The sequence below is a fragment of the Ananas comosus genome, linkage group 5 (assembly GCF_001540865.1).
Source record: "Ananas comosus cultivar F153 linkage group 5, ASM154086v1, whole genome shotgun sequence".
Lineage (NCBI taxonomy): Eukaryota > Viridiplantae > Streptophyta > Magnoliopsida > Poales > Bromeliaceae > Ananas > Ananas comosus.
The window spans coordinates 14532098-14547601 of record NC_033625.1 but is presented as its reverse complement, the minus strand read 5'-3'; the positions used below and the strand labels follow the sequence as shown (position 1 = coordinate 14547601).

The 15504-nt window shown below is 32.2% G+C and overlaps 1 protein-coding gene and 1 pseudogene across 1 annotated transcript; one reads left to right on the top strand and one right to left on the bottom strand.

The window, feature by feature from the left end:
* On the bottom strand, window positions 4480-7893 carry LOC109710878 (60S ribosomal protein L11-like). The gene is made up of 5 exons (XM_020233667.1): window positions 7808-7893; window positions 7575-7682; window positions 6285-6327; window positions 6004-6199; window positions 4480-4939 (listed from the first exon to the last, which is right to left on the bottom strand). The coding sequence occupies exons 1-5, from the start codon at window positions 7808-7810 to the stop codon at window positions 4741-4743; spliced, it is 549 nt and encodes a 182-aa protein (XP_020089256.1). The 5' UTR covers window positions 7811-7893; the 3' UTR covers window positions 4480-4740.
* LOC109710734 lies at window positions 7809-9958 on the top strand (annotated as a pseudogene).

The window sequence follows — 15504 nt, the reverse complement described above, 5'->3', positions numbered from 1 at the left end:
CCCGCACGGGAACGTGTTAACGAAACCTCGGAAAGAGTCCGACCATGTATCTCGTTCGGACGAGTTGGACGCACGTCTGAGCGCCACGTGGTACAAAAAAAAAAGAAGAAAAGGATAAGAGTTGCTTACACATAATTTTCTACGGCCATTACTATATACTAAAGTCCGTGTGGGATTTTTGTTTGTGGGACAGGTGTCCATTTGGTGTATTTCATATATCTGGTGCATCGTAGATCAAGTCAAAAAAAATATATAATTTTACTTTAATAAATGTATTTAAAGTTTATAATTTTTAATACATAAATATTTCAAATATTATAAAATATAATCAATAAATTAAATCTTAATTTTTGAATTGTTTATAATTNGTGCGTGTGTGTATATATAGAGAGAGATGTGGTTTTAATTTAGGGTAAACTTTAGAAACCACCCCTATAATTTTCTATTTTTTTACTTTAATACTTTGTAATTTAAAGTGTAACAAGTTAATATCCCGTGATTTCATTTTTATCTTTTCGTCACCATTTTCGTTAATATTTCATTAAATTATATACAAAAAACTTCAGATACCTCATCTACGTTTATCGAATATTCACTTTAATACCGATTAGTTTTAACTTTGTCATTAATTTAATAAAAAAATTAGTAGAATCGATAATAAAAAGATAAAAATAAAATCACAGAATAAAAAGTTGATATACTTTAAACTATAAGATACTAAATGAGAAAGTGTGAAATCATAGAGGTGTAATTTGAAGTTTTTTTTAATTTAATTTTAATTTTAAATGGTTTGGGGACACCTTCGGGTACCTTCTAGGGCCCACCGGGTGTGTGGTGTGTTTGGAGCATGTTTCGCGTACCCCAAAACGTACCCACAAAAGTGTTTCTTACTTTAAACCTTAATAAAATTATCAGGGACAAAGCTATAAAATGTGTGTAAATAAAAGATCAATTCGGTGTTAGTTATTGCTAACATTATCTCGGCATAAGACAAAGTCATTAGTTCGCATATACGAATTTAGCAGTTATGTTATTTCGTTTTACTGTATGAATTAATTACGAGTGTCATAAGTTTTCAAGATTAGTTCAGTAATAATTTTTTATTTTTTATACTTTTCAATATCAAATTATAATTGAACACATATAGACCCACATTTTTTTTTGTAATCTAAGATTGGTGCTAAATAATCCAACTCATAACCCTCATGAATCGCACTAAGGCTTAGTTTGGTATTGAGATTTATCTAACGCTATTAGATAAAATGGAGTTGAGAAAAAAAGCATATAGGGAGATGCTTCTGTGTTTTCCGGTGGGACCGCGAAAAATATATCATAATCAACTCATCGCGATATGCGGAACGCAATATTACGTATGGAAACAAACGAGGTATTTTTCCATCGTCGTTTCTCACCGCAGGTAACGCAATCTCCCCGCAATCCTAAACAAAGTCTAAATAGTACGGAAAAAGGGAATACTTTGGGGTACAATTTGAATGTGTCCTAACGTGCGCCATAAGTGGTATACGTGGCCATCAGAGTGCCATCTCAAAGCTCACGCGGGGCCCACACAGGACACGTCACAAACATCATGTGGGCCCCGCACGGGAACGTGTTAACGAAACCTCGGAAAGAGTCCGACCATGTATCTCGTTTGGACGAGTTGGACGCACGTCTGAGCGCCACGTGGCATAAAATAAAAAAGAAAAGGATAAGAGTTGCTTACACATAATTTTCTACGACAATTATTATATACTAAAGTCCGTGTGGGATTTTTGTTTGTGGGACAGGCGTCGATTTGGTGTATTTCATGCATATGGTGCATCGTAGATCAAATCAAAAAAATATATATAATTTTACTTTAATAAATATATTTAAAGTTTATAATTTTTAATACATAAATATTTCAAATATTATAAAATATAATCAATAAATTAAATCTTAATTTTTGAATTGTTTATAATTGATTTTTAGGAGCATCATGCGTAATATTGTAAACTGGATCCAATACGTCATGAATTGGCAATGAAAATATTGGGTACTTCTTCTATAGTGTAGGTCATGAATATATTCTATTTCAATTGGATCGATAAAGAAGATAATTTTTTTAATGTAACACAACGTCTTCGTCGTATCTTTCTCTTTTTTACAAAATATGTACTCTCTCTTACTTAATTTTTATTTAATTTAATATCCATACCTTTTTTTTTCTCTTTTTCTCTTTCATGGAGAAATGTGCATGTTAATAATTTTCAATTTAATACTCTCTTTTCTCTCTTTCTCCAAACAAAAGATATGAATACTTAAAATAATTTTAAACTTTAATTTAGTAATTATACATTTTTAAAAATCTTTAATTTTTATTTTTTTAAATTATGAGTAAAATACATTATATTTGAAAGTTTGACAATGCGCTCTCTCTCTCTTACTTTAACTTTTACTTAATTATTCTCTTCTCTCTCTCCAAATAAGAAATATATATATATATATAAAAATTAGTACTTCTATCAATTTGACTCTATTAAGTAATTTTATATAACGTATAATGTAATATAATATAATAATTATGAACTTAAAAATCGCATCCGCTGTAAAGCGGGTACATTGCTAGTTTTCTACGAATTCATAAGTTTGACTGCAAATGAATTTCTTTTTTTATTTTTTCATAATTGTTTACAAAAATGTTATTTAGATAGAAGCTATCTGTAAAAGCATTTTTATTTTGAAGTTAATTAAGGAGTAATTTGGTATTACGATAAAATAAAATTAGAATGAAAACATGTATATTTTTTTTTAGGGTAAACTTCAAATGTATCAAGTTTGCCCCTGTGGTTTCGCACTTTCTTATTTCAGTACCCTATGGTTGAAATTGTATCAAGTTAGTACCATATGGTTTCGTTTTTCTCTTTTTATTATTCATTTAACTTTTTGTTTCGTTAAATCAATGACAGAATTAAAATTAAAGGGTACTAAAGTGAATATTCGATAAATCTAAGTAAGGTATTTGAAGTTTTTTGTACATAATTTAACAAAATATTAACGGAGGAAAAAAAATCAATACAAAGTTAAAAATAAAGGATAATAAAGTAAATATTCAATAAACCTAAATAAAATATCTGAAGTTTTTTGTATATAATTTAATAAAATATTAACAAAGAAACTGATAAAAACAGAAAAATGAAACCACATGGTACTAAATTGATGCATTTTAAACCACAAGATACTAAAATGAGAAAGTACGAAATGCATTCTTAACCACAAGGTACTAAAATGAGATAGTGCGAAACCTCACTTTAAATCACAGAATGCTAAAGTAAAAAAATACGAAACTACAGAGGTGGTATTTGAAGTTTTTTTTTTTTTTTAAATTATAGTGTTAACACTATCACTAGCTATGAAAAAGTTTAAAGCACGTGCTTCAGCTGTAGCTAAACATGAGCGCAATTTTAAAATATAATTTCTTTCGTGATGCAGTATTTATTTCATTGAATAAGAACAGGTTCAAAACGAAATAGACTTTCAAATAATTCAAATAATTAAAATAAATTTTTTTTTTCATTATTTATTTATATAGGTATAAAATTAAAGATTTATCTAATTTTACTATTATTTAATAAAAAATTAAATAACATAAAAACTAAAATTATAAAAAATAAATTAATATTTCATTAACTTTTTTTCTAGCCTTTCATTTCATAATTAATTGGGCCGAAATTAATTACCCTATATAATAGATTGGAGAGTTTAATTTTGGACCGAAAATGAAGTTACCGCAAACTTTCAACTGTAAATGCCCACTTCTGTTGTGTAGTTCACCGTAACTTCATTTTCGATCGAAATTTAAACTCCCTAAAACACCATAATTGACTTTGATCCATTCCAAACAAAAGCCAATTACCAAAAAAAAAGAAAAGAAAAAAAATTAACATAATATTAACCCCTCCAACATCTCTAGTGCTTATGGCATTCACTTTTTGTGAAACAAAAGTGCAAAACTGAGAAAATTTCAATTCCACGACAATAGAAAAATATAACGCAAGAAAATTAATTTTCCCCCAAACTCAATAGTAAGGAGTGATATGATAATAATAATAATAATAATAATAATGCAATAACCTTATATTAAGTTGCAGTGTTGCACAAACAATTCCACAAGAGAAATATCCACCAGAAAATATTAAAAGGGAAAAGTGGTTTTACACACACACACAAAACTAAATATGCCTAAACCTAACAATGACACAGCAGGTTCACTTCTAGGTTGATTTTCTATGCATATACACAGAACACTTCCACAACAGTAATAACAAGAAAAGTCCTACTACTATTTTCTCTTCTACTTTTTCAAAAAGCATGATTTGCCAAAACATAAGATGGTAAACTTTAGTAGAGGCAAATAAAATCGAACCTTAGACCATCACTGTGAAGGATAATATCAAGGAACTTCGAGTTAATATAGCACAACAATCGGCGTCAAGATCGTAAAGGCGAGAAAGGAATGAGATGAATTTTTCATTTTAACAAAATCGCAGTACTCCAATTACTACCGAAAGCAGAAGAAAAGGCAACTCGGCTCTTCGAAGAGAAGCACATGAAAATTCAAGTCATTTCTAAAACACAGGAAAAGAAAAAAAAAAAAAAAAAAAGAATCACCTAAAAAGCACTCGTTTTCCAGCAGTCGGAATTTGACTGAAAGAAACTGAGCTACCTTCGGATGAGGTGATATGGCATGTCCGAACGCACCTACGAGGCTATTGCTTGGGACTTGTTGAGGATCACGCCCTCGTACTTCACCTGGAACCACTTCATCGCGTCATCCTTCGTGACCCTGTGCTGGATCCCGACACCGGACTTGCAGCGGCGGCGGCGGCCCACTCTGTATCCGGGGCGTTCTAAGACGACATAAAAGTCCATCCCGTATATGCCAGTAGACGGATCGTACCTGAACGAAAATGACTGTCAGCTTCTTGCAACAATAGGATTGCTTCAACTAAATTAAGAAAAGAAGCTAATAACAAAGTCGGTCCCCATAGACTAAATTTTCACGATGTAGCTTTCAAAATCCTCTTCAATTGTAATCATTTAATCAATTTACTAGTCTTCGTCGACTAGCATACATCAACATCATTGTTAAATTTTGAATCCTCAGTGTAGGCGAATTCTAACAATGATGGATAACATGGCTGTTTTCGGAGATAGTACACCAATGGAAGGGTATAATTGTTATCCATGACAAACATCAAGAGCTAAGGGGGGGTTGGGTTTCTCAGAAAAACGTGGAAAATTGTTTTCCAGGAAAATGTTTTCCATGGAAAAGTCTCTTTTTTACAATTGCCGTTCTTCGGATAAAAAATTAGGAAAACAAAAATACTAATATTACATGAAATCTGAAAAAAAACTTTGCCCCGAAAACTACTTTTCCTAGGAACCAAACTTATGGAAAATACTTTCCCCGCCAAAAAACTGTTCTCTGGAATATTTTTCCAAAACCAAACACCACCTAATTGACAGAAAATATATAAGAACTAGAATTATAAATAGACCATAACAAAAATATATGGTAAGTGTCAATGACTTTATTAAGCTAATGGACTAGGCAGTTTCTTAGAACAAGACATGCCTGGTAAATTCATTACACAGTAACATCATAAACAACTGATGCAAAAGGATTTTGTCAACCAAAAGGGAGCTCAGAGAGTTGCTACTCTGCTCAGCGAAGGGCTTCTTTAAGAAGCCTTCTCATACAAGAGGTGTCAGAAGAAAGCAGTACTCATCACAGCAGACCCTACTACAGCTCTAATCATGAATCATCAAAACAAAAATATAAACCGAAATAATATGTAAAGATTTAAAATTAACATGCAACAATACTGGCAGTATATCTATATCAATATTGGTAACTGTTAAGTTAAACAAGGAAACACATGAAAAGGGAAAAGATCAGTTATGTCCTATACAAACAATTATAGGATTATAACAATGCAACTGGATGAATAAGCATCTTACTTAATCCCAAGGTCGATATGCTCCTGAATACCAAAGCCGAAACACCCGGTATCACTGAAGTTTCTCCTCAGCAATTCATACTCTTTCACTTTCAAGCCACTCTCGAGAAGTTGCATGGCCTTCTCACCACGAACCGTGACATAGCAAGCAATTTTTTCGTTACGCCGGATACCAAAAGACCGAACTGTGTACCTGGCTGTTGAAATTTTAAGGAAGAAAGAGGTTTCAGCATCATTCTAGATATAGAGGAGAACACAGTTGTACAATTTTCACAAAATGACCTTTTGAAAACACAGGAGTTTGTCCGCTCAATTGCTCCAACACCTGCAAAATATTGGCAGGGTAAAAAACAAAATAAGAGTATGCCGAAAGGTCATGATAACATGGCAAAACTACACATTGCACATACAATTGGAACGTATCTTATTTGGAAATAACAATGCTGACAGGAGAAAAAAAAAAAACTATGCGACATATGGCCGTGTAAACTTTGTCAGTCAACCATCCATATCAAATAACCAACAAATGGGATTACAACAATGGTCCAGAAAGTGCCTTTACACCAATCTTTTTGACAACTGTGGCTCAAGATTTCTGCAGACCTCATATCGTCAGCCAATTCATCATCAATTAAATTGTTAATTAAATTGTTAATAATTACTCAAAGACTTTATCCAACAGGGTGCAGATAATGAAATGGTGTACAAATTCGACTCATTCATGCTGCGTGATCCCAACCAATTGAGTTAGGATTGAGCTTTCTTTAAAATGGTGTAAAAATGCTTTGAAATACCTCTTACTCTTCTTGACTCACTGGCAAAGGCAAGAATATTTCGCCGTGCATAAGCAAGAGCTACAATTAAATTTTCGAGAATGCCAACTCAAAGCAATTACGTCAAACTAAAAATTAAGGAAGCCTCTAAAAGGGATGGCAGGTAACCAACAATTTCAAAGGCTAACAAATATGGATAAGCACAACTTGACATTACCTAAACATACGCCAATTGACAAGTTATTAACCAACAATTGAAAAAAAGGACAAAAACAAAAGCCTGATGAATATAGGTGAAATGATATCAAACAAGCTATCTAGGTGATGTCCATGGCTTTACACTATACCATGTTGCAAACTCATGTCAAGGGAATGGCAATAAAAGAGGCATATTACTTCTCCATTTGAAACCCAAAAGTTCATACACTGTTTCATTCCCTCAACATACCCTAAAATCAAATATGCCTACAAAAATACTGAAACTAATCATTATTTGGTCAAGTTACAAATATAAATACTTCTGAGTTTGCATGGCAAAAGAACTTAAGAAAGATCACTTTTTTAGCTCCCTAACGCAGAATCCCTATGAAATCCTAAAGTTCAGCAACACTAACTCCAGTAACCAGAAACAGATCTAGTTTTACCAAGGTATCACCATTTCAATCAATTACTCAAAGCAAAGTGAGCGATCACCCCAAAAATCACTAAACGAGTTTAATAACTACCAAATCGTGAGCTAAACAATGCACTGGATACAGGTTCTACGAAACTACGAAAGTGTCGAGAGAAAAGGCGCGACCTTTGACGCACGGGTGAGGCGATCGCCGCTCTCTCCGACGGAGATGTTGAGCACGAGCTTCTGCACCTTGATCTCCCTCATGGGGTTCGATAGCTTCTTCTCCGACGCCTACATTGAGCAGGGAACCCATCAAAAGCTACGAAGAAGAAGAAGAAGAAGAAGAAGAGATCGAAAGAGTAGGGATCCACGAAGACGAAGAAGAGGAAGAGATCGAGAGGAGGTGGGCTTCGTACCATGGCCGCAGAGGACGCGCTCAAGTGGCGACGGTGTGCGAGAGGGACGAGATCGAGAGGAGTAAAACCCTAGAAGGCGAGTATTTATAGGCGGAGATTAGGGTTTCGGTGCGAATCGGCGGGGATATGTACGGATGATACGTGAGCCGTTGGATCGGTAGGGAACGGTTCGATTGGATCGGATTCGAACCGGACCGTAAATGGGCGGGCCCATGGATTAATGGACCAAAGAACCAACTATAAACGTACCTGGTCCAAATACACGACTTCCAAAGCAAAAGAAACGGGGAATTTGATAGCTTATATGTCTTATATGTGGAACTGAAATTTATCAAATTCTATTATTTATTTTGATAAAAATGAAAGACGTAAAAACTAAAGTGTAAAAGATAGATTAATATTTTATTTTATTTTCGTAATTGACTTCGACCTGGGCCGAAGCCAATAATACTATTTAAAACGAGATCTGTACTCTTTATATTGATTACAAAGATTTCTATCATCATTTTTTAAAGAATATTTATTTTCAATCATTTATTTTTTTGTTCACTTAATGAACAAGAGGATAATATTGAAAAAGTAGATACTTTAAGTGGTATATATCATGTTTAACGGTATAAATCTTCGATTTGGAGGCTTCATCGTCAAAATAAATGGGTGGCAATAGAACTTGTTTGCTACTAATAGCATTCCAGCTAAATTTTCTATATATATAATAAAAATAAAATATTAAAATACTGTTATGAGTTTTTTTTTATTTTATTTTACATTTAGATATATTTAACTTTGATTTAAATCAAATAATAAAAGGATTCTGATCAATGACCAGCTAGATTTTGTATCAAGTGTTTATTTTGTATTCACTAATTTAGAGAGTTGTATTTTGCTATATATTCTGTTGTTTGATTCTTATTTTATTTTAACATATGAATTTAGTGTACGTTGAATATATGTAGGACTTCATTGCCCCTCGGCGGTGGCGACGCCGTCGTCGTCCTCAGTGGCCTTCCGCACCCCGTGGAGATGCTCCGCTCCCAAATGAAGGACTTCAGTGTGGCGACCCCTGCATTCCGCGAAATGTTCGGCGAGATTGCGGCGACGGAGGGGCGGAGCTACGGCGTGGTGGTGAATAGCTTCTGCGAGTTCGAGCCCGACTACGTCCGCCACTTTCGAGAGGCAATGGGGCGCTGCGCATGGCACGTGGGCCCCGTCGTTCTCTTCAATCGAGACGGAGTCCGTCCGAAAGAAAGGCAAGATGAAGAAGCACAAGAACGAGAACGAGAACGAGAACGAGAACGAGAATGAGAACCACAAGCGCCCGAACCAACTAGGTCCAGTTCTTATATATCAGAATGGCTCAATCGAAACCGGCCCGATTCGGTTCTCGATGTGAGCTTCGGGAGCATGGGCCGACTTCAGTCGGCCCAAATGGCCCAGCTTGCATTCGGCCTCAAAGCGTCCGGCTGTCCTTTTATTTGGGTTGTCATGAACTCTTGATGATGACTACGACGCAAAATGGCTGCCACATGAATTGAAGGAACGAGTAAAGGACAGGGGCCTGGTACTGAACGGCTGGGCTCCACGGACACTGATACTGAGTCACGCATCGGTCGGGGGGTTCGTCACGCACTGCGGCTGGAACTCGTGTCTGGAAGGGATTTGCGCTGGCGTGCTGATGGTCACATGGCCGCTCTACACCGAGTAATTTTTCAATGAGAGGCTCATCGTCGATGTGCTCGGGATTGGCGTATCGATCGGGTCAATGAAGTTCACCTATTTTGCCGCAGAAATGCCTGTAATAGAGAGTGCGCAAACTGAGAATGCAATAAGGAAGGCGATAGGCAGAGGAGAGAAGGCGGTGGAGATGCGGAGGCGCGTGACAAAGCTAGGAGAGACCGCGAAGAAGGCAATGGAGCCAGGAGGCTCGTCTTATGTGGATCTAACAAACCTTATTCCAGAGTTGAGCAATATTTAATTAGCCAACTACAGTAATTTGAATTTTCGCTTATGCCTGTATTGAAAGATAATTTAACTGATTCCGCACTCTACAATGTTTGTCGTACAAATTGCGATGGATACTCTATTTCCTACGCACCTCTTACAGAGGTAGGCTTCATGTTTGAATAAGATGAATATTTTTTATCTAAAATTGTAGCGTCATATTATCTCTTCTTGTAAGATTTTTTTTTTTTTTTTCAACCATTGATTTTGAATATTTTTTATCACTGTAAAAATAATACCAAAAAATTACAAACTGTATTTGTTAAATACTTCTAAATCTTTATATCAAATCTAACAGTATCTAGCTATCATCGATTTGAAAAAATTTTTAACATTGAAAATAACTTGATAGCATTGAAGTCACCGTGCCTCTAAAAGCTTACATATACATGTAGATGAAATGTCACCAATGGAAGGTTCTGGTCCCCCTATATATTTATTTTGTTCCCTTCATGCGAACTATTTTGTCTTTTAAGATGCTGTTCGTGTAGGCTATTAATATATTGACATATATAATATAAAAATTTTTAATTAAGAAAAATACTTTGGACCTTTGCATAAAGTGTGTTCTACTATATTATTGATGCATTGAAATTCATATGTAAAGAATATAAGGCTTAACTATAACATGTGCAACACATCTATACCTCTATATTCTGTACATTATTCTTTTTAAATTTGTCACATGTCAACTTTTTTTTATTATTGAGTATGAGCTACATTCCGAATCGGCTCAAATTTTTTATATAGTTTTCTCTTTTTTGGCTTGAGCAGAACTAGTCCTTTATTTTTTGCTTTAATCGAACAAATCATTGTTGAGTGTAGGCTTTCCGAATCAGCTAAAGTCTATACCTATACATTATTCTTCCTATAGTTGTCATGTGGTAATATTTTTTTCATTGTTGGGTGTATCTTAATTCACCTCGGATTGGCTCAAGTATTTCACATATTTTTTTCTTTCTTTACGTAAACCAGACAAATCATTATTGAGTGTAGGCTCTTCCGAACCGACTTAACTTCTCCATATATTTTTCTCTTTCTTTACTCGAATCGAACCGGATTTTTTTCTTTTTTTGCTTGAACTGAACAGAGTCATACCTCTGCATTGGGCCGAACTACTACCCTTCCGGTTTCTTCGCCTGTTACCATTCTTTATCGGCAAGATGAATCTCATCCCTCACCGTCGCTTTTTCTATTACCATTTTCTTTTTTTTTATCGTCGTTTTGTATTTTTTCTTCAATTATCTATCCGTCTGTTTCGCAGGGATTGCTACACTAGTGAACATTATTGGGGAAGTCATTGTGGGGTATGTGTGTCAATGCTTTTTAATTAGTACATAAATATACATAGTGGACCCAAAGCATTTTAATTTTCACATGGTCACTCTTTTCATTTAATTTTATTGTCATCATGTTACAACTTGCAAATCTTTGTTTCTGGCACCGCACTTTGTGCACAATGATCGCTATCTGGCAAAATTCAAAGAAAAAAAAATTCAAATACCATCGCTATAGTTTCATATTTTCTCACTTTAATACTCTATGGTTTAAAATGTATCAATTTAGTGCCCTGTGGTTTCATTTTTATTTTTTTACTATACATTCCACAAATTTTTTTCGTTAAATCAGTGACAATGTTAAAACTAAAGGGTACTAAAATGAATATTCGACAAACTTAGGTGGGGTATTTGAAGTTTTTTGTATATAATTTAACGAAATATTAACGGGGAAGCTAATGAAAAGATAAAAATAAAACCATGGAATACTATTTTGATACAATTTAAACCACAGGACACTAAAGTGAAAAAGTGCGAAACCACAGGGGTGATATTTGAAGTTTACCCAAAAAAAGAACTCTCACGGATATTGTTTTAGTTCCATCAAATTATTATTATTAGTGTAGAATCCGCACTTCGCTGTAAATAAATTTTTTTTTTATAAATATTAAGTATCAGTATTTTTGACGAAAAAAATAAAAATTTAGAAACTTAATTTTTCCATGTACTTTGGAATACTCTAATGGAGATACATTCCATATATAAACAAAATTTGCACATACATTATCAACGTAGATTGGATTTGAGATAAAACTATAAATAAAATAAAACAATTTAGTATGAGTAACTTTTATGTATGAATAAAAAAACTAAAGTGTTTAAATAGCAAATCATTTTTACATTAAATATTATCTACGATGCTGTTCTTTGGCACGTAGGATTTCATATAAATTATTAATGAATTAGGAGGGTACGATATGAACTGTAATAATAAAATAATTATTTTGTCCTTCATCATTTTGTTTCTCATCATGTTCACAGGAGATAAGACTGAGAGTATTTTCGGCATAAAAAATTATATAATAATATTTTATAAATGAAATTCTAACGAATTACTAACGGCAGGGGGCGAAGTGAATATTTTTTATTTTACAAGGAGGCAAAGTGTAGGTTTTTAGATGACAGGAAGGAAAGTGAAAAATCGGATTTTGATAAGGGTTTTTTCATAATTTAGCATTTTTTTTTTTCTAAATACTTCTTTTGTGGACTTTTTTTTTTTTTTTTTTTTTTTTTTTTTTTTTTTTTTTTTTTTTTTTTTTTCTAAATAGTTCTTTTGTGGACTTTTTTTGTGCACTTGTTAATGTTGGGGGATAATTAATAGCTTGTTCTGGTATAATAATTGCTTTGTACTTTAAAATATATCTTTATAATTTTTAGGAAAAACTTCAAAAACCCCCTCTGTGGTTTCATAGTTTCTCACTTTGCCCCCCTGTGGTTTAAAATGTATCAAATTACCTTCCTGTGGTTTTATTTTTATCTTTTCGATAGCTTTTTCGTTAATATTTCATTAAATTATATACAAAAAATTTCAGATACCCATCTAGATTTATCAAATATTCACTTTAGTACCCTTTAATTTTAACTTTATTACTGATTTAAGAAAAAAAAAATAATAAAATTGATATGAAAAAGAGAAAAAAGAAACCACAGGGGGGCATATTGATACATTTTTAAACCACGGGGAGGCAAAGTGAGAAACTACGAAACCACATGGGGGGTTTTTGAAGTTTTCCCTAATTTTTACCACCTGTCTAAAGTAGTCACTTAATTATCCAAAGTTAGAGAGTGTATGATTTTAGGAATTTCTAAATCTAACATAATTCAAATATAGTGATATATATAGAGAGTGGCATTTAAATTTTTTTATTGTTTATTTCGATATTACTCATACAGTCTAAACGTTAAATTCAATCACTTTTTCTATTTGTTTTGATGCAATTTGATACTGATGAAAATAATTTTTTGAATTTTATTGTTTATTTTAATGTAAGTAAATGGATCACGTTATCTTCTAAATATAGTGATAAAATTAACCCTATAAAATCTAACCTATTAAATAATTAAATTTCTCATAATTGTAGAAAAATAATCTTAACTCATTGTAAAAAAAAAATAATAAAATAAAAATAAAAATAAAAAATAAAAACTCTAACTCAATCCAAAGGAAGTGGAGTTTAGATTTTAATATTTAATAAAATTTTTAGAGAAAGTTAAATATGATAGAATTTGAGTTCGATAGTCTAAAAGGAAAAGTTACGAGTATGTAAAGGTCTAAAGTAACTCAAGTTACATTATTTTTTAAATTTACATCAAAATAAATACGAAAAATAATGAAATTTAAGTTCTACTCCTTTACTTACACCAAAACAAATAGGCCTTATATAACTGTTTGTTTCACCAAAACTTGACTTTGGATTTTAATAGAGTTCGGTAAAAGCTACTTCTCCCATACTGTTTATTTTATAATTATTAAAGTGAAGTTTCTTCAGTTCTTGTGTTTATTTGACAAAAAATGAATAATGTAAAGTTATAATTTGTATATAAATAAAAAATAACTTAACAAAAAATAATATAATTATATTCCATTATAATTTGTGTATATATAATAATACTATAATATTTAACTAATCAATTTTCACCATATTTTTGATGTACAAACTAAATAAAAGAAATTAATAATAAAACTCAACTCCTCAAATTTTATCATATTTTAAATATACAAACTAAATAAAAAAATAATTAGTGTCATAATTAAATATATTTAAAAATAATTAGCATTACTTATTGTATTATTTTATTATTTTTTAATCTTTCTTCACCGTAATTGACTTCAACTCGGGGTGGGCCGAAGTCAATTACGCTATTTCGGATAACTTAAGTTTCGACTTTATTTTTATTACGGCGAAACAAACAACAAAAATGATCCACTACAGCAGAATTAAGTTATAGGAACACATGTTTGGGACCTTTTGCATAAGTGTTCCATTTATACCAAAACTTTTAAAAAAAATCTATCAATGCCTAAATATAAAGCCCAATCCAATCAAAAATAAAAGATTACTCTACTCAACCTATCCCACCCGGCTCATTCAGCTCGATTACAAACAAAAAAGAGAGAAAAAAAAAAAAATGGACTACCATCTCCCCTTCTCCCCTCACTCAATTCACCAAAATCCTAAACGAAGAGCCCTTCCCTCTCCTCCTCCTCCGCCACCGCAGCCAACTAGGTAGAGTTCCGACAGTTGCTAAATACTTAAATAAGTGTTGGTAAATTAGCAGCATTCTTTTTAGATTATACCGATACTTTTTAGCTGTTACTATATACCTAACGACCCCACATATAACAACACTTTTTAAAAGTGTCGGTAATTTAGCCAGCAGCACTTTTTTTGACATATACTGACATTTAAAAATGTCGCTATACATCATTTTTATTGTAGTGATCATTTACAGCCGGACACAACTTCACTTTTCTCCACTTTTGCCCAAACAAATAAACCTTAAACATTACATATTTCTCAAACGATACAAACAGGACTTTGAATTATTGTTGTTAAATGCAATTGATGTGTTGATATAAATAATATGAATATCTCTGATATGTGATTATCTTAGTTTGTTTGATAAAAGATAATTATAGTCAATAATTTTGTAAAAGCACTAATGTGTTCATTGAATCTCTTTTCCAAACCAGCAATTTAAATGGTTGGTAGTTAAAATTGATAAAAACTATGAACCATTTTAAGTTTAACACCTAAGTTGTCAAAATTTTGATTTGATTATCTATCTTGTCATTTTACTTGATTTGAGTCTGCGTCGTTTATCTTTATAAGTTTAGTTAGTACACTTCATGTAATTCTCGAAACTGTAAATTTATTAAAATAATTAATAAGTTTAAATTTTAAATTAAAATATTGTTGATTGATTTAAATTAAATAAATTAAAAGATTGATAATAAAATTAAAATTTTGAAAGATTAACAGGCCGATTCAAAATAATTTATAATTCAAATAACATATGTGTATTTTAACCTTTAAAATTATTTAATATTTTCTTAAAGATAAGATTACGGAAAAGAGTGAAAGAAACAACCACAAAAATTGAGGATTAAATATCGAGAAAAATATAAAGTTCCAATTCCCAAACACAATAAATGCATGAGGTATTTTGCAAATTAACCTAAAAAATAAAATAGACGTGGCCATTTTAGAACCCGCATAAAATTTTTCCTTTTCTTTTTATTATTTAAAGGCTATTACAACAATGTAAAATGCTTCAGCCACTAATAAATTTTCACAATTGTTTACATCACAAATTCCTTTTTTTAAATATTAATTTTATAACATTTAATATATTGGT

Bases quoted from the DNA above. Each gene is read 5' to 3' on its own strand.
- LOC109710878 (XM_020233667.1), bottom strand. The intron at 6,200-6,284 runs GTCATTTTGTGA...AAATTTCAACAG, and splicing joins AACTCCTGTGTTTTCAAAAG to CCAGGTACACAGTTCGGTCT. The intron at 4,940-6,003 runs GTAAGATGCTTA...ATTTTCGTTCAG, and splicing joins CATATCGACCTTGGGATTAA to GTACGATCCGTCTACTGGCA.